Here is an 18,548-nt window from a genome sequence, read left to right on the forward strand (position 1 = left end):
GATTAATAATTATAATGCACTAATTAAAAAAAAAGAAAAATACATTTTAAAGACTGAATGTTTGGGTTCCCCCAAAATTCACATTTTACATCCTAATGTCCAAAGTGATCGTCGGAGTGAGGCCCTATAAGAGGTGCTGAGATCACAAGGGCTGCCGTTATGAATGAGACCTCCTGAATGCCTTTATGAGAGGCCCCAGAGACTGCCCTGCCTCTTCTGCTACACAAGAGTACAGGAAAAGATGGCCATCTGTGGTTCAGGATGAAGGCCTTCACTGATTCTGAATCAGCTAGTGCCTTGATCTGGGACTTCCCAGCCTACAGAACTATGAGGGAAAAAAAATAGCTGTTGCTTAAAATACCTGGTACAAGGTATTTTATCACAGCAACATGTATGGACTAGATTCCTTCTTATCAAAATAATAGGTTAGCAAAAATAAAGGTGTGGATGACAAAGTTTCAAAAACAATTCCAAGTAGAAATACAAACTCCAAAGCCTCCACACCACATCCAGCTGTGAGCACAGATGATGGCACATCTCATCGCTCCTTTTTCATTAAGGAAAGGAAGCATGTCTTTCCGTCTCCCTTCACCAAAATGTGATCACCTGTGTGTTTCCTTTTCACTTACTTGCCCTAGACAGAAATCTGATATAGTCTTTTAACTCTTCTGTCTCCTTGACCCACAGCATTTAGTTAATTACCAGTGAAGTTAACTTTCCACTTCTAATATATTCAAATATCATTTTAGCTCTACTGTATTTTAATCCTCATCACCAATGGAAATAGAAATCTTCCAATATAGTCCTATTTAGCCTATATAATACTACATAGCTTTTGAATGAATTACTTTCCCCCTTCTTTTTTTTTTTTTTTTTTTTTTTGGTCATTACTAGGGATCAAACTCAGGGGCACGCAACATCCTTAGCCCTTTTATTTATTTATTTCATAGCAGAGATTGAACCCAGAGGCACTTAACCTCTGAGCCACATACCTAAAACTTTTTATTTTTTTATTTTAAACTTCAAGAGAGCCTAAGTTGCTCTACCTGACCTTGAACTTGCAATCCTCCTGCCTCAGCCTCCAGAATCACTGGGATTATAGGCATGTGTCACCATACCCAGCTCTGCTTTGAATTTCACCCTACTGTAAACAGGTCTCCAAATGTTATCATGAAACACAGGCTCCCCTTGGTGATATGGATTCTGCCAACCTGCCAATTCATCTCTTCCCTTTTCCCCTTCTTCCCGTGCCCTCCTTTAGCTTTGTGCCCTACTCTGAGACACCAAGCCTTTCTCTTTCTACACATTGTTTCCCAAACACTCCTCTTCCTTCTTCATCTGTATTAAACTAATTCTTATTTATCCTTCAAGAGTCAGTTCAAGAATAATCTCTCACAAGTGCCTTCTTCCCTCCCAGGCTGGGTCAAGGGCCTCCTTATGTACTCACTTAGAATCTTAACCATATCTGAATCTTACAGTAACTATGCCTGTTTACTCCAGTCTCTCCCTCCTCCAGCCCCCAACCAGACCCTGTGCTCTTTAAGATTACAAACTTCATCTTGCTCAGGGCTGCTGCCCCACAGCTGACATGGTTTATGATGCAGCTAAGCACCCAAAGAAATGCTTGCCATCAGAACAAAGGGGTGATTTGAGCTGAAAACACCCAACACTGCTGCTTTTTTGGGAGACAGAAAATTTCAAGAATGACATGCTTCTAAATGAATGTCCAATGCCTATTTGAGCTGATTTCCTGAATTTAAAATAAACCAAAATCAAATCTCTCCCCCAAACTTTGACTAGAATTACCATATTTTTACACTATAATCTGCAACATCAGGCTACTTAAAATGGTAAACGCACCCTTACTTTACCTTTCCTTCCATCATTTCTAGTAACAACAGCCATTTCTGGCCCATGAGCTGAGCCCTGGGGATACACAAAAAAATATTTAAATGACATTAGCAAATGTCATTATTTCTTTTTAGTTGACACAAATATAAAGACAATGATCTCCATATCATTGTTGTTACTTCCATAATTTTCTTTCTCAATAGCACTATTGAAAGAGAATATGAATTTGTTGGTGAAGAGTGCCAAAGACTTTTAATATCACCCAGGGTCTACCTTAAATCTACAAGGTATGGAGTTAATGAATAAATTATCTGATTTAACATTAAATTTACTCTCTTGGGCTTTAAATTGAAACATAAACCTCATACACAAACACATACACACACACTTAATTAACCAATTAATTCCCAGAACTCAAATTCCAAATAAACAAAGATGAGCAAATAGGGTTTTGCTTGGATGATACCTTTTTTCTTAAACACAAATAATGGCAGGACTGGTGGTGCACATCTGTAATTCCAGGGACTCAGGAGTATGAGGTAGAAGGATTGCAAATTCATGCATGGGCAACCTCAGCCATTTAGCAAGACCCTCAATAACTGAGCAAGACTCTGTCTGGGCATAAAAAATAAAAAGGGCTTGGGATGGAGTTTAGTGGGAAAGCAACCCTGAGTTCAATCCCCAGTATCAAAAGAAAAAGAAAGAGGCACAGACAAGCTATCAGTTTTCATATGCAAAAATGGGGAAAATAACAATTTTATAATACACACGGATTCAGTATATAATCAAAATATATCTCTGAATTCTTTAAAAAATAGCTATTTCCACAAACCGTTGGATTTAGAGAACTTCCATTCTAACAACATGTCTTAATTTCACCTCAAGGAACTTATTTGCCATGGTTTTCAACTTCAAAAGATCCCAATCACAACTATCCACCTTCCATTACAGTGCCTATTGACCACCCACAAAGACAAAATCCATCCAAATTTCCCCCAAAGGAAAGCAGTGTATCATAAACAAGAAAGGGGCAAAGTCCTCAGGTCAATTTCTCAATTTCATCAAAGTTCATTTATAGAGATGTCATTTTTAACCTCCCTCATCTAAATAATCATACCTTCCAATCCAAACACAATTGCTAGTCTTTTCTTTTGTTCTAAAAATTTACAGGGGAAGCATGTTTAATAAGGTCAAGAATTATGGGTTTCTCAAGCCAATTAAAATTAATTCCAGAAAGCTGAGAATCATAAAATCTCGGCAAAATCTATTTGTTGCTTGGCTTTAATAACTTAAAAACAATATGACTGCATTTTTTAAAAAAATTATCAGAATCCAGTGTATTGAAATACTAGGCAAATCTTCACCTGAATATTCTAAAAATGTTCCATAAAACAGATGTACATTAGAGAAAACTAGGCTGCTCTCCAAAAAGAATCAAAAGTGCTCTCACTTTTAGGAGTTTGCCACTTGCTGTTAGAATTTAGTTATCAACAGGAACAGAATAAACAATCCAACTGAGAATAAGGTAACACCTAAGCAATAAAAATGAATGTGGATTGTAGCTGAGGTAAACACCTTCAGTTGAGATAGTGTGTGGTGTTACTCATCTCACTTCCCATGGTATGTGTGGTAATGTAGCCAACTTTTTAACTCAAAGAATAATAAAGTGCCCCAAATAGCCAATTTCAAGTGTATTTCTTTGGCAAATAAATCCAACCTCATCATTATGCAACTGTGACCTGTACTAAGTTGGAAGGGACTCCAGGAATCAGAGACACACCTGATTTTTTTTTAAAGATTTAGCCTGATTCCAACATGATAATGGCTCACCTTTAACCTGCTTACCTTACCTGTATTTTAGGAGGGAAAGTTTTCTGGGGGAAGAGGAGTGGGGACAAGTGTATTTCAAGGCAACATGTATTCTCTTTGAATAGGTAATTCTTAGCAAAATAGTAAAGCAAATATGTGAAAAAATCTGCTTTAACTAAAAGATAGTCCAAAATTCTTAAAAGCAGAACTATTTGTAAATAAATTAACACAAATTGTATGTCCTGGTAGTAATGCAAGCAATGAGAGGGAGAAAGAGATTCCAAAAAAGCATTTCAGGCCAGGCGCCCTGGCACATGCATGTAATCCCTACCACTGGGGAGGCTGAGGCAGGAGGATTGCAAGTTCAAAGCCAGTCTCAGAAACTTGGAGAGGCTCTAAGCAATTCAGTAAGATCCAGTCTCATATAAAATATAAAAAAGGGCAGAGGATGTGGCTTAGTGGTTAAGTGTCCCTGGGTTCAATCTGATACCAAAAAAAAAAAAAAAAAAGAAAAGAAAAGAAAAGAAAATTTCAAATAGAGTTTTCATATTCATTTCTTCTCATTACATTATAAACCTAAGGGTATACAAACATATTCCTAAGATTTGAGATAACCCTTAACATCATATTTTCCAACAGAATCAAAAATACTACATATTTTCATTAGGATATTTCATTGTCTGTTTTATATCATAGAGTAGAATATTCTTTAAAACGCTAAGAAATCATAATTTTACATGTTTTTATATATCACAAATCCATTTGAAAAGAATAAGTCAATTACGATAAAGACTATGGAAAAAGGCAATATGTCAATCAATGGAAGGGTAACTGATGTGATACAGCAATCTGTACACGGGGTAAAATTGGGAGTTTATAACCCACGTGAATCAAACTGTGAAATATGATGTATTAAGAACTATGTAATGTTTTGAACGACCAACAATAAAAAATAAATAAATAAATAAATAAATAAAAAGACTATGGAAAACAGCTTGTTATGTTTTCCATATACTTTTGATTAACTATTCCCTGCAATTTCTTAACAAAATTTACACATGTATGCATGCATGCATGGGTACAAGTGTCTGTATAATGATAAGTTTCTCTCAGTTTAGAATTCAGGATGAAAATTAAATTCCAAAATTATTATTTAATTATTATTGCTCATTGGACCTTTTTAGTTATGCTTTCTGAAATACCAAGTTTATTGTTAGAAATGTTTAAAGTTTGTATATTTGCTTTTAAGAAAAATTCTAATATGCTTTATAAATTTTTCAGATGTTATTATACAGTGTTTTGTTTAAATTAAGTATTTAATTTTTTTTTAGTTGTAGTTGGACACAATGCCTTTATTTTATTTATTTATTTTTATGTGATGTTGAGGATCAAACCCAGGGCCTCGAATGTGCTAGGCAAGCATTCTACTGCTGAGCCACAACCCCAGTGCTTATACAGTGTTTTCTTAGTCTGTCACCAACACAGCTAATGATAATTTTCTGTCTTTTTTTCTTTCTTTTTTATTTTAATGGTACCACGGATTGAATCCTGGTCTTTGTACATTCTAAGCAATCGCTCATCACTGAGCTACCTCCCCAATCTTTTCTATTTTCTAATTTTGAGAAATGTTCTTCCTAAATTGCACAGGCTGATCTCAAACTTGTGATACTCCTGCCTCAGTCTCCCGAGCAGCTGAGATTACAGATGTGTGCCACCATGCCTACCCAAAGATAATTTCTTGATTAAGAGATTACCTCATTGGATGCTCCCAATAACTCCATATATCATGTACAACCATCCTCATTGTATAGAACAGGAAATAGGCTAAAAGACTTTTATCAACACAATCAAAATCACCATGAAATAAGAAACAGTTCTGGAATTAGAATTCTAAATTGTCTGATTCCAAATTTCTTAAAATCTTTACTCTGCCATGCTGTTGCTTGAAAAGTTCTGAGAAAAAGTCCTATTTCATAATCACCAATGTGTACCACCAGGCCCCGATGTTCGACACTGCCTTTCAGCACACATGCTAAGCACATTCACTCCAAATTCTCAACATACTACTGATGAACACCAATACCTCAAGGCAGAGAAACTCCGGTTTATCAATCCTACAGCTTTCCTAAACACAGGGCCACCAGAACTGTACCAAATATGAATCTACCCCCAAAACAAAAAGGAATGTCTATAAAGGAGACAATAGTACCCAGTAACAACCAACTCTACCAAGAAGAACCAAAGATTCTTCACACCTAATGCACCCAAATTACTCATTTTACCCTCAAAAGGAAAGACTGGCTAGAATGTCTAAATAAGCCTTCAAGCACAGAGACCAAAAACATAGGAAAAGAAACAGAAAAGAAAGAGAAGAGAACAAGAACTGCTGACCGCTGGCCACACAAGTGGATAAAGATAAGATGCAGAGATGTTGGGTGGGAGGAGAAGGAGGATATGATATGCAATAAAAGCTTGGACAGCAGGAGCTCAACTATAGACTGAAAATTTTAGCTACGACAAGGAAGTAAAGCATAGCTCTGTCCCCAGGGTAAAGAGTGAGACACTCCATGTCCAGTGATTAATTGAGTCATTCAGCCCTCCAGTCCAACACATCACATCTAAATATGTAACTATGCAGCTTTTTAAAACCACAGAGAACGTTCATCATACCATTGCATTTGATCCTCACTCTGTGGTCAGCAGTTATTATTATTTTCTCTTCCTGAGCAATTGAAATATAGAGTTCAAGAGAGCCAGGACCTCAAGCACTTAGCTAGTCAAATGATAATTCTAAGACTAAAACCCTAACCTTTTTTCTTGGTGTAGTGTTTGTTCACAATACTACCTCAATACTACAATAATACATAGCACATATAATATTTTTAAAAGAACAAAGAAAATATAACTCAGTTTTGCATGGGATCTTTAAAAAGATTTCTGTAAGTAGGACATTTAAACTTCAGCTTTATGAGGCATTCACCTATTCAAAAATCCCCCAAGGTGCCTGAAGGCTACAGTTTAAGTGCACCAGGTTTAAAAAAAATCATAGGTCCAAACCTGCTTTTCTTCCTTTTCTCTGACTTCCACCCCCTACTGCTGAAGATCAATCCTGGGCCTTGTGCATGCCAGGCAGGTACTCTACTACTGAGCTACATCTGCAACCCAGGCCCAAGCCTTTCTAATCCTAAGTAGAAACCTGCACCTAATATCATTATCCAAATGCCTGTTGCCATATCATTTCTAAATTTCTATCTTTCACACTCTAAACTGCATAGTTTGCTGCCTGCCTAAAGTCTATAAAGTTTTCATGAAATGCAAGCCAAATTTTCTTAAAATAGATTGTTCAACAGAAGCAAATACCAATAAAGACACCAACTCGAGAGACCCAGTTTAGGCATCAGGACCTCTTCCATTCATAAGTCCATTGAAACCAGGGGAAAAAAAACTCAAAACAAAACAACAACAAAAACCTAACTTTACTTGCTTTTAGATAGCTTTTAAAATCATTAATTTTGCAGGTAAATGTAACTGAGCAATATATTATTAGTCTCCAAATATCTCTGCTTAGATGAGACAATTCCTCTGCTTGAAGCTACCTAACTGAAACTATTCTCTGGGAAGTTTTCTTTTGTTCTCCGGTGTTTTATATTAACAGCAACATTAGCTATTCCTGAAACAAGAAATGTTCTAATTAATAACTTTTCTTCAGAGTTACAGAACCTAGAACATTTGGTAAACTTCAGAAATATTTGAATGTGGGTCAGAAAAGGAGAATACCATGAAATTTATGACCACCCTGGCCTCCAAGCACCTGTCGCAGACTAAAAATATATCTCCCCCAAATTTCTACATAAGCCTTGGCCTGTGACCCCCACCCCCCAACCAAGACAGTCGTGTTGTATTGTTTTGTTTTGGAAAGTTCTCATCTCCAAGCTTGTTGCCAATAAAGGTTTTTTTCTTGCTCCAAGGGAACTAGACCTCAGGATTACACCAAGGCAATTACATCAGTTTGTCAAAATCAGAATACAATATGTTACAAAGATGATATTCTTGTATATGATGGTGACACATATTTCAATACAGATTACTTCCTAGAATTTTCACATGCTTTTCACCTTTTAAAATTTAAAAACTAGCCAGGCTTGGTGACACACACCTGTAATCCCAGCTACTCGGAAGGCTGAGGCAGGAACATCACAAGTTCAAGGCCAGCCTTAGCCATTTAGCAAGGACCTATGCAACTTAGTGAGACCCTGTTCAAATAAAAAGAGCTGGGGTGGGGCTGGGGATGTGGCTCAAGCGGTAATGGCGCTCACCTGGCATGCGCGGGGCACTGAACTCGATCCTCAGCACCACATAAAATAAAAATAAAGATGTTGTGCCCACCAAAAACTGAAAAATAAATATTAAAAAAAATTCTCTCCCTCTCTCTCTCTCTCTCTCTCTCTCTCTCTCTCTCTCTCTCTCTCTCTTTCTTTCCTCTCTCTCTTTAAAAAAAAGAAAAAAGAGCTGGAGATATGACTCTGTTTACATGCACCTGGGTTCAATCCACAGTTCCAAAGGAAAAAAAACTTAAAAATTCAAATACATATGATCAACTTATGGAAGATGTCTTTTTGGAGCCAGTAAAAGAAGAAACTGAAGCAGAGATTGAATAACTTGGCTAAACTTATAGGCAGAAGAGAAACACCTATCCTCAGCCTTTTTTGTCCCAGGAATTTAGGCAGCCTTTCCAAAGGTCTTGTAAATCACTGAGCTGATTTGTAATATATTAAAATAAAATAAAGCTTATTACACAAAGTGGGGTTCATAAGCCTATCACATCTTTAGTATCTGGAAATGACAGAAATGCAGAAATTCAGACCTATCTCAGACACAGTCTTCTTTTGATTCCCATGCAGACTGAAGTTTAGGAAGAGCTGACCTAGAATCACATGCACATATATACAAAGAGAATTAGCAAGTGCTCATCTCAAAGGCTTTTTAAGGGAGGCATTGGAACAACCTCTAACACTAACCCTAAACGGGAGGTTTCAGCTGACTTCATTATTTTTTCCCTTAAATGAAATCACCCTTATGAACACAGGGAAGCAAACTACAAGAGAGGACCAGCCTAAACCCCCTTGTCTACAACCACAGGCAACTTCAACATCAACCACTAGAGCATTTAAAAGTAGCCATCAAAAATTCATTCATAGAAATAGTGACATTATTCATGTTGGTGACATGTGAGAGGCTTTAAAATAGTGAACCTTCTCTTTGATATAGAACAAAATCAAGAAACACTGTTTTGAAAAGGAAAAAAAAAAAAAGAAAGACTCAAACAGAGGCGGAAGGACACAATCCTAAAGCAATCACATTTAATAAGATATTTTAACTATAGTTGGTAATTTCAGCACATTGACATCTTTATAGACTTTTTATTCAAATCCCAAATTCACTTTCTTTGAGTAAAGCAGTATGTTTCCCTAGAAGAGTGAGTTAAACTAGAAAACCATGCTTCATTAATATACATTCAGTGACATAATTCAGTACAAGTTTTTTTTTTTTGCCTTCAATAGTATAACAAGACTAATCTTCCTATTTTAAATGCAGTTTACCAGATGAATTCAGGTATACCAGTTTTTCAAATCAGCTATAAATAATTGCTTCCCTCTAAAGGGCCAATTTCTGCAAATAAAAATGTCTTTTTTGCCTGATTAAACTTCTTCATCACCTGAAAACTTTTCTTCTATCTATTTTTAGTTGGAATATTTGTCATTAGAAGCTTGCTTTGTCAAAATGATCTCTTTTCAATTGCTTTGGGAGACTAGTCCTGTAGTTAATTATTTGTGGGAGGAGAAAAGCAACCTGTTTTAAAGGGAACATACTTGAGAAAACAAACTTGGACACAAATATTCTACCTCAAGATATTAAAAGCAGCAGGCCAAGGAGCACAGGGGTGCACCCCTATAAACCAGCCACACCAGGAGGCTAAAGCAGGAGGAACACAAGTTCAAGGCCAGCCTGAGCAACTTAGCAAGACCCTATTTCCAAAAAAAAAAAAAAAAATGTTTTTAAAACTAGAGATGTAGCTCAGTGTTGTGGCCCTGGGTTCAAGCCCCAGTACAAAAGCAAAACCTAGCAGCAGCAACAGCAGCGGACTAAACAGTTATATGTTTAAGAGCCTGAAAACAGGATGATAGGAGTAGCCAAAAGGCAGTGTAGGAAACAATGAGAAATGAGAAATGTCCCAAAGGAACCAGTATAGGTTCACTACAGCTGCCAGTACCACCTTGAGAACCTCCTCTCCCAGATGGCTCTGCAATGACAAACATCTTCCCCACAATGAGGAAGGCAGCCAGGCCTGTGAATGTGATCTCTATGGCTACCACCTACAGCACCCCCTGCAGAGGACACAACATGCACAGACATCCAGTAAGTCCCTGTTCCCTCAGGAGGTGCCTTACTAAAGGGCTTAACTATTGACTCTCATATATAATCCAAGAAACACCACTAGCAGACAAAGACAGCAGGGTAGACATGTTTTCACTGTGGAACAAATTGGAAATTAACAAAAACAAATGTTTACTTTTGTCAAAGTGTTTTCACTTATCTGCCTCTCTTAAAACACTTGGTTTTAGAATCTTGGGTTTACAACAGAAGCTCCATAACAATATGCTCTCTAACAACATCCTTATTAACATACACATATAACCAAACTGATACCATGAAAAAAAAAAAAAAACTGATACCATGGTTTGACTCCTTTCCACTTCTTCACAGAATACTTCAAAGCGACAGAAAAATAAAATAAAATTTCATAAGACAAACTAAAAATTTTACTCATTTATCTATCCCAAATTTGTTTTGTAAGAAATAAACTTGTGAAATGCATTCAAAATTAATACCCAAAGAATCTCAAGTATGCAGGGTTATATGGACCACCATTCTTCCCACTGGATTTTTAACCAATGCTGAAACGTGGCTATTTGAAATACTTTAGTCCATCATTTAACACAGTTCAAAATGTCAAGAGCCATATTGCGCCCCAGTGGCCACTCCTCAGTACATAACATATCCTTTGAAGTTAAAATACCCCAAAAGGATGCCAAGTGAGAATTTGTAGGCCAGTACAGTCAAACTTATTGAAACTCACCTACTATTAAAGAAATCAATAATCTCTGGAATTACAATTACCAAAAAAAGCACTTTTCATTATCAAAACGTGTGACTTTTTCAGTTCAAATCTCCATCACATCCCCCCACCCATGGCAATCTTTTTATATGCATTTCCTAATTAAATAAACCATGGCTGTATGCCTACAGTAATCTCATTTTCTGACTAGATGCTTTGAGCAATAATTATAAATTTATTATAATAAATTGCATAGAAATGAAGGTTAATAATAAAAAACAAAAGAGATCTGACAAAAACATTTTATTTGACCACAACACCTAGCACAGAGCTGCAATTTCAAGGGCACTAATGTGTGTTTCATTTGACAAATCATGTAATTTAGCCAGTTACCTTGACTATAACTACACTCAATGCCATGCTTCATATCCTGGCTCCTTCTGATATCACAAAATGCACCAGTGAAGAAATCAAGAAACAAAAGTCTATGTCAAATTATCATAAGCAAACAGCATTTCCTCTGCCAAACACTAAAGTACTTCTAACAGGGATACAGTAGTTTAGTGTTAAGCAAATGCGGCATGTGTATAACCTTCAAAGGAGTATGCCAAGCACACATACCTATAATCCCAGCAACTAGGAAGGCTGAGACAGGAGGATCACAAGTTCAAGACCAGCCTCAGCAACTCAGGGGAGTCCATCAGCACCTGGTAGTAAAGCACCCCTGGGCTCAATCTCGATATAGATATAACATATACTTTTATAGATAAATTAACTGTACTTATGAAATGTCCTTAAATAAAATAAGCTCCTCCAAAAACATGACAATAACTTGAATATCCAATTTTGAAAATAAACAGTTCAATGCTCTTGCTTCCTCAAAATTCTGCTGTATAATAAATTTATTTGTTTCCCATTTATCTGTAAAGCAAAAAGGTCATAGTTATAAACCAAAGAAATAATCCTGAAAAGTTTCTCCAAGACTGAAATGAATAACACCTTTTATTCTAGAAACTTTGAATGTCAGGGAAACTGACAAATATGATTGAAAAGCTAAGCTCTCAGAAAGGAGAAAAACAAGGAAGAGTGATCAAAAGAAATTTTATAGTGCCATAACTTGTTGAAATTCATGGCCTAGAAAATATAGCCAAAAAAATATAGTCTTTAATCCCTATGTCAAGTTAAGGCAAATCTGATTAACAGGAGAGTTCAGTCACTGCAGACATCCAAAGAAAACAGGTGACTTGTACAACTAGGAAGGCTACATTTGGGAGAGATATTGCAAAGCTCTCACACTTATGAATAAAGCGTCAACAGAACCAGAACAAAAATAAGTCCAGGCTAACCCTTCACCATATGTCACAGCCACAACACAATGTTCTGAGAAAGAAGGTAACAGAGTCCCAGCAAAAAGTTTAAAATATGAATATCCATGAATACGGACATGAATATGAAATTAAAAGTTAACAAAAGAGGGTTGGAGTTGTGGCTCAGTGGCAGAGTACTTGCCTAGAATGTTTAAGGCACTGGGTTTGAGTCTCAGCATCACATAAAAATAAATTAAATAAAGTCCTATTAACCAGAAATATTTAAAAAAAAATTAACAAAAGAAAGACATAAACTTAAGTGAAAGTCTATCTATCAGAGGGCAACCTCTCAGCATATTTTATAGGTCTATTGTAAAAGTCCCAGATTCAAACATTTTACCTGCTAGCGTGGTAAGACAGGACAACATTTGGTAGTATGCTTGATACCAAGGGTGAGGAACTGCTGTATCATTCACCACATATAAAAGCAGCCCATCGAGTAGTATTCATAATTAGTGATCTACTGAATGTAGAAGTTTATTCTTCAAAAGCACATACAAATCAAGTCTTCAAAGAAATCATCTAGCATTGCACATAATTATACCTGCACATAACCAAACTATTATACCTCTTTCATCCTATGAAAAACTGAAGGTAAGCAGTTCTAATGATATATCACTCCACTTTTTTCTTTAATAACTAATATCCTAAGTAAGGAGAGCTATTCATAGAGGTATTTATATCTTTAAAAAGTCCGCTGGTCCTTTCCTTCAAGACTGACACATTTATCACTTTTGTAAAGCCACTAAAATAAGTATGCAAAGTTGATATAACACCCAGCTCCCAAGAGAGAACCAGAAAGTTTAAAAGATGAATGTCAGCATGTTAAAAGCACTTTGCGTGAGGATACTAAAGTTATAATAATGTATGTTTGTCAACCAGAGATTTTTCAGTGTGCCTTAGGGCAAACTTTGTCCTTTCCTAATACTGTGAAGGTGCCTGCCTGGTTTAGAGGTAATGCACCCTTAGCCTTATGATAAACAGTCACACCATCATGGGCATTTTAAACAAGTGCTTTTAGTGTGTTAAGCATCAACAAAGAGATTAGGAAGACAAACTGTGCTCCTAACTCATGCTGTAATCCAAAAGGTTGTAGTTAGTTCAGAATTATAGCAGCAGAGAATTCAGTGTTACCACAGGGGCACATTAGCACTGAAGAACTAAGTACAGATGACAAGACAATAGCCCATAGCACCAACAATGTAAATTAATGATTGTGTATATATGTGTGTGTGTGTGTGTGTGTGTGTGCTTACACATATGCATGTGAGTGTACAAAAACAACAACTAGAGACAAATGGCTGCCAAGCAATTGTCCAGTCAGGGCTTGTATTGGGGACATTTGCTATGATAAACACCATGTGACAGGCTCAATGCAGGTAAAGCAAAGCAATCCATACAGACTTCACCTCATTTTACATCTAATTTACCAACAATCGTTACACTTGTTCAAAAGTGCAAGATGAACCATTTGCAAATAGATATATTCAAACAACCAAAACTTAGTTAGGGAAAAAAAACATATAAAATAGTTCATAAACTATAAATTCTTCCAACTGCATTGGTTTTTTTTCAGTGTATTATAAACTGGGAAGAAAATTAAAGGATAAAACAATACTTCCATATTCTCTGGCTTCATCTGATAATTATCTGATGATACAACTTTTGATACAAAGCAAACTTCTTTCTTATTTTTCAGTAATTCTTTCTAAATACATGTTTACTAAGTGCCAGGCATGCCTTCAGTGCTTAAACATAATGAATTTTTTAGATAATAATACTAGATTGGCCTGAGGCAAATCTATTAAAGAGAACTTTTTAAAGAGAATAACAGAGTGAGTGGTTGATCATTTGACAAAGCATTCTTATTACCTAGTCAAAAACCCAAACTAACTACTAAAAGACCAAGTAGAAGGAATAGTTGAATATTTTTAGGGGAAAAATTTTAGCTGGGCATGGTGGCATACCCTATAATCCCAGGGCTTAATAAAATAGTGAGGTCCTAAGAAAATAGTGAGACCCTGTCTCAAAATAAAAAATAAAAAGGGCTTGGGATATGGCTCAGTGATTGAGCACTGTTGGGTTCAACATCCGGTATCAAAACAAAAAAAGCTGTAAAAAATCTGTTAATAGGCTTTAAATCTTCCATTCCTTCATTTCATATAGTCAAGCAAAATCATTATGAATAAAATCTTATCTAATGTTTCTATAAAAAACAAATTTATATCCAAATGAAAACTAAACCAAGGATGTGCTATTAAGCATTTTGAATACTATTAATTCCAGAATAGAAATTTCTACTGTGAAATTTTTTTTCCAAAGTTCACATAGTTAGTGTACAAAATAATAACTAAGAGGCCCATAAGTAACAGTAATGATCTTGGCTGGATTTCACAAACACAAAATGAGCAGTAAGGGAAAAATATTCAGGCAAGTGACAAATATATTTTCCACTTTAAAAATTTCAGATTCTTTTTGTTTTTAAACTCATAAATTATTTTACTCATGAGAAAATTAAAAACATGCAGAAGCTACATTTCTATTTACTTGTCTGTATGACATCAAAGGGCATTTCATCAAGGAGATAACATGTGGAAAATGAAATCAGACTTCAACATGCTCACCGATTACCTTTGTTTGCTATGAAGTACTCTGACTCCTCTCATGTTATTTCCACGAGCAACTCATAACAGTATTTTTAAAGAGGAAGAAGAGAAAATCCTGCCATATCATTGTCAACAAATATATGAAAGAACAGAGAATTTGGGGTCAGTATGTTTTTTCCACTGACTAAACACCAAGCTTCTCTAGAAAATAAGAGAGAGCTTCCTTCAAGGAGTCACATGCAACATGACTTAAATTTGGCGCAGACTGAATATTTATAATTCCAATTTTACTCTAACCACAATTTAAGATTCAATATAGTCATTTTACCACACTGAAAGTAAGGGGAGGGGGAATACAGTTGAAACCATATATGCTTTCTCATCATATCCTGTGAATGCTACTCTTCTACTGTTTGTTTCAACACATCATAGACATATTCTTAAGTTCAGCACAGAAACTCTTGTAAAATATTAAATTTTACCATAGGGAAATTGATTTTGCTTTAAGAAAGTTTCATGTTACCACTTAATTTCAACCACGCTACATCAAACATTGGAAAGTAATTATATATACAGTTTATAAAGTAAACCTGATCACTATATTTAAATTAAATGATAACTTTGAGAAGTACCACAGCAATAATGCTTAAGCTCTAGCAACATGAAGTCCTCTTAAAATATATGCCAGATTCTTCAGGCTAAAATGCAGAGTCTTGATTTAGTTAAGGAAGTCAGACTTAAGAGCCATCTCTCTCTTAGGGAAGAACTTCTCTCTTCACTTCAAGCAACACAACTGTGTTTCACAAAAGTTTCTGAGAGGCAGCAGAATCCACAGAGGGCAATTTAAGCAACATTTTAAACATGAATCCTTGCAGTCTAAAATGGAGCAGTGGAAATAAACACATTATGTATCCTGAAGTCAGTTTCCACTTGGCTCCCCAGCTCTTATCCTTTTTCACATACAAGAGAGTTATATTACTTAGAAAATGTATTTGGAAAGTCACAATTTACAGTGAACCTTGGCAATTAATCACTTTAACATGCTGTGCATGCACCAAATAAGTTCAGTACTCCATTTATATGTATCCCAAAATTCCTAGAATACATAAAAATAAAGCTTGCTAATCTTAAGATTTCGTGATTTTAGCAATATGTGGTTACACATGTAGTTCTGCTAAGAATTCTGCATAAAGCATCTTTTTCAAATGATAGCAAAGTATAATGCATATTTCAGGCCTTCAATATTATATCGGTATATAATGTCTATATATCATATTGCGCATGCTATCCATTAGATGATATGGGCAAATCATCACACTAAATTCATCTGTGTAGCTAGAAAAAAAGAAGTCAGGAATTTTAACACTCAGTTTGACCTATATACAACATGTGAAGAACTTATAACAAATGCCAACCATCAAAGCACAACTAATTTATCATCACACACCATTCTTCCAAAGTTACAAAGTTCTAACATTTTTGACTCATGATTAAAATTACAGATAAAATGTATCTGCACATTTAGTCTAGTTTTTGCCTTAAATTTTAAAGAACAGTGTCCCCTGACATACTCTTTGAAGAACTGGACTGCAATCAAGAAGAGCATACAACAGGAATGCTTGGTTTATCACAGTATTCTACAATGATGACAGTATTGTAGATAAAAATATATCATTTATATTATATAAACTCTATAATACTGGTCTCAATGCTCACTATTCAAACTTTTCCCAACTAAGCCAGCAACTGGCCAGACCCATCCCTTAGCTTGTTTTAAGGAAAAGTCGCCCATCTTTAGAAACAAAGACTTTTTTCCACAAATGCCCAATAGCAGGTGCACCATCACACAAAACTAGACAAAAGACAGCCAGCTCAGTTCACCTCACTCTTAAACATGACCATTTGTCAGAGCTTATAGTGTAACTTCTAAAATCAGCACACTGTTTAAAAGTTGAGGGAAAGATTATGCTTACTAGTACTTTCTTATCAATTAGCCTTTGACAGACACTTCATAAAATGCATTATGAAGGACTTTGCAGATATTCTCATACCTATTATCAGCAAACTTTACAACAGACATCGTGTGAACCAAGACTTACTGATTTAAAACACACATCCATGAGCATGCTTTTAGCTGCAGATTGGATGCACCAAAGAACACAGAATATGGCTAATTAGCACCAGGAGAAGAGTCTGCCTTCACCTCCCCTCAGTATCAACCACTTTACTTAAGTTCACTCTTTGCCTCACCCTAACCCTAGGGATCCATTCACTTTCCATAGCCCAGAGAGGCTGCTGAAAAGCTGTCAAAGTAAATCTGTGCTCACTTTTTGGATGGTTTAATTTCAATGGAGCATGAAACACCCCAGGACGGTTAATAAGTTTAGCCAGGCGTGCTGTTCTCCCTAATATATTTTAATTATGCATCTGTTTTAATTGTAATCAGATTAAGTCACCGGAAAGGCACAAATTGGAATTTTCCCTAATGGCTATTGGAGCTTTTCATCAGCTTCTAAACACTAACAAAGTTTAAAAAATAGGTAGAGACACCAGCACAACTGTGACATTTTCCAGGAATCAATGCAGTTTCTTTGACAACACAGTTCGGGTCTCATTAGCCACCTAAATGCAGAAGACAACTTCAGTCTCTAGGGGCGTCTTCTTCCCCAATTAGCAGAAGAGAATCACTAATGCCTAATGCAAAACGCCCAAACAGAAATGGAAGCCAAGGCTTTTATAAAGTGCTGCCCAATCGATTGGTGAAGTAGGCTGGGGAGCGGGAGATACAATCAGCAGCATTATCTTCGCCCAAACTACCGCACACGTCAAAAGAGAAAAGTTGAAGCAAAGTACGATCTCTCTTTTCACTATTTTGGCAACTGTCAAACGTGCGTTTTAACTTCGAAAAATAAAAGTGTCCTATCAATAAAAGGAAATGGTAAAGGAAGATCTATTAGGGCGCTGGGGGGGGGGCTGCTTCCTTCCAGCCCATATGTTAAAAAAATGCTTAATGGGCTTTTGTTGCACCAAGGAATACCTAAGACTTTTGTTTTGTTTTTTAACACGTTCATTAAACAGTTTCCCAAATTGCCGGGATTTCCGCTAAGAAACTTAAGCGTCTGCCAACAGGCGAGAAGCGAGAGAGAGAACCTGCTGCAAACTAGGAGCGGAAACTCCCTCAGCCCGCCCAGCGCGCTCGCGTACCGGGTGTTTGCTTGAGGTGTTAATGTTTACATGTCGCCTAAACCTTGAGGTGCGGAACCAGTTCCTCCAAGAAGCCCTTCAGCCTTAAAGCTGGAGGCTCCAGGGCCACGCAGCCACCGTCCCTTCCTCTCGCCCCCTTACCTGTCATCATAGCAGAAATCCGCACTCAGAGTGTTGAGATACAAGGCGAGCCCCAGAGCGCTGCTCACCAACTCTGCAATCATCTCTCCACCGCCTTCCCTCCGGCTCGGCTCCCAACGAGAGGGCAGCAGCGGCAACAAAAAACAGAAGCATCAATCCCCACCTTCCGCCGCCTTCTCCTCCCAGCTTCACTTTTCCCTCGCTTCCCCACCCTCCCGCCTCTCCCTCCCTCGGGTCCTTCCAATCCACGGCTCCTCTCCTTCGCCTCCTCCTCGCGCCTGTCTCCGCAGCTCCTGCTTCCTCCCGGGTGCGGGCTTACACCGCTCTCCCCATGCCCGGCGCCCGCGAACGGCGAGCGGCGTTAGGGCTCCGCGCCCCCCGGTGGATGCACAGGGCTGATCCTTCGCGCGGCTTGCGGCCCCCACCCTAACCCATGGCAGTTTGGGGCGCCCT

The 18,548-nt window shown here is 37.0% G+C and overlaps 1 protein-coding gene across 1 annotated transcript in view; it reads right to left on the bottom strand.

Annotated features, from left to right (window-relative positions):
• Positions 1-18,234, bottom strand: part of Tmtc2 (transmembrane O-mannosyltransferase targeting cadherins 2) — a 388,543-nt gene extending 370,309 nt beyond the window's left edge. The window contains exon 1 of the mRNA XM_026391430.2: positions 18,096-18,234. Coding sequence (XP_026247215.1) covers positions 18,096-18,178 — 83 coding nt within the window. The 5' untranslated portion in view covers positions 18,179-18,234. The remainder of the gene's footprint in view (positions 1-18,095) is intronic.
• Between the last annotated feature and the right edge of the window lie 314 nt (positions 18,235-18,548).

Source organism: Urocitellus parryii, chromosome 5, assembly GCF_045843805.1.
Source record: "Urocitellus parryii isolate mUroPar1 chromosome 5, mUroPar1.hap1, whole genome shotgun sequence".
NCBI lineage: Eukaryota > Metazoa > Chordata > Mammalia > Rodentia > Sciuridae > Urocitellus > Urocitellus parryii.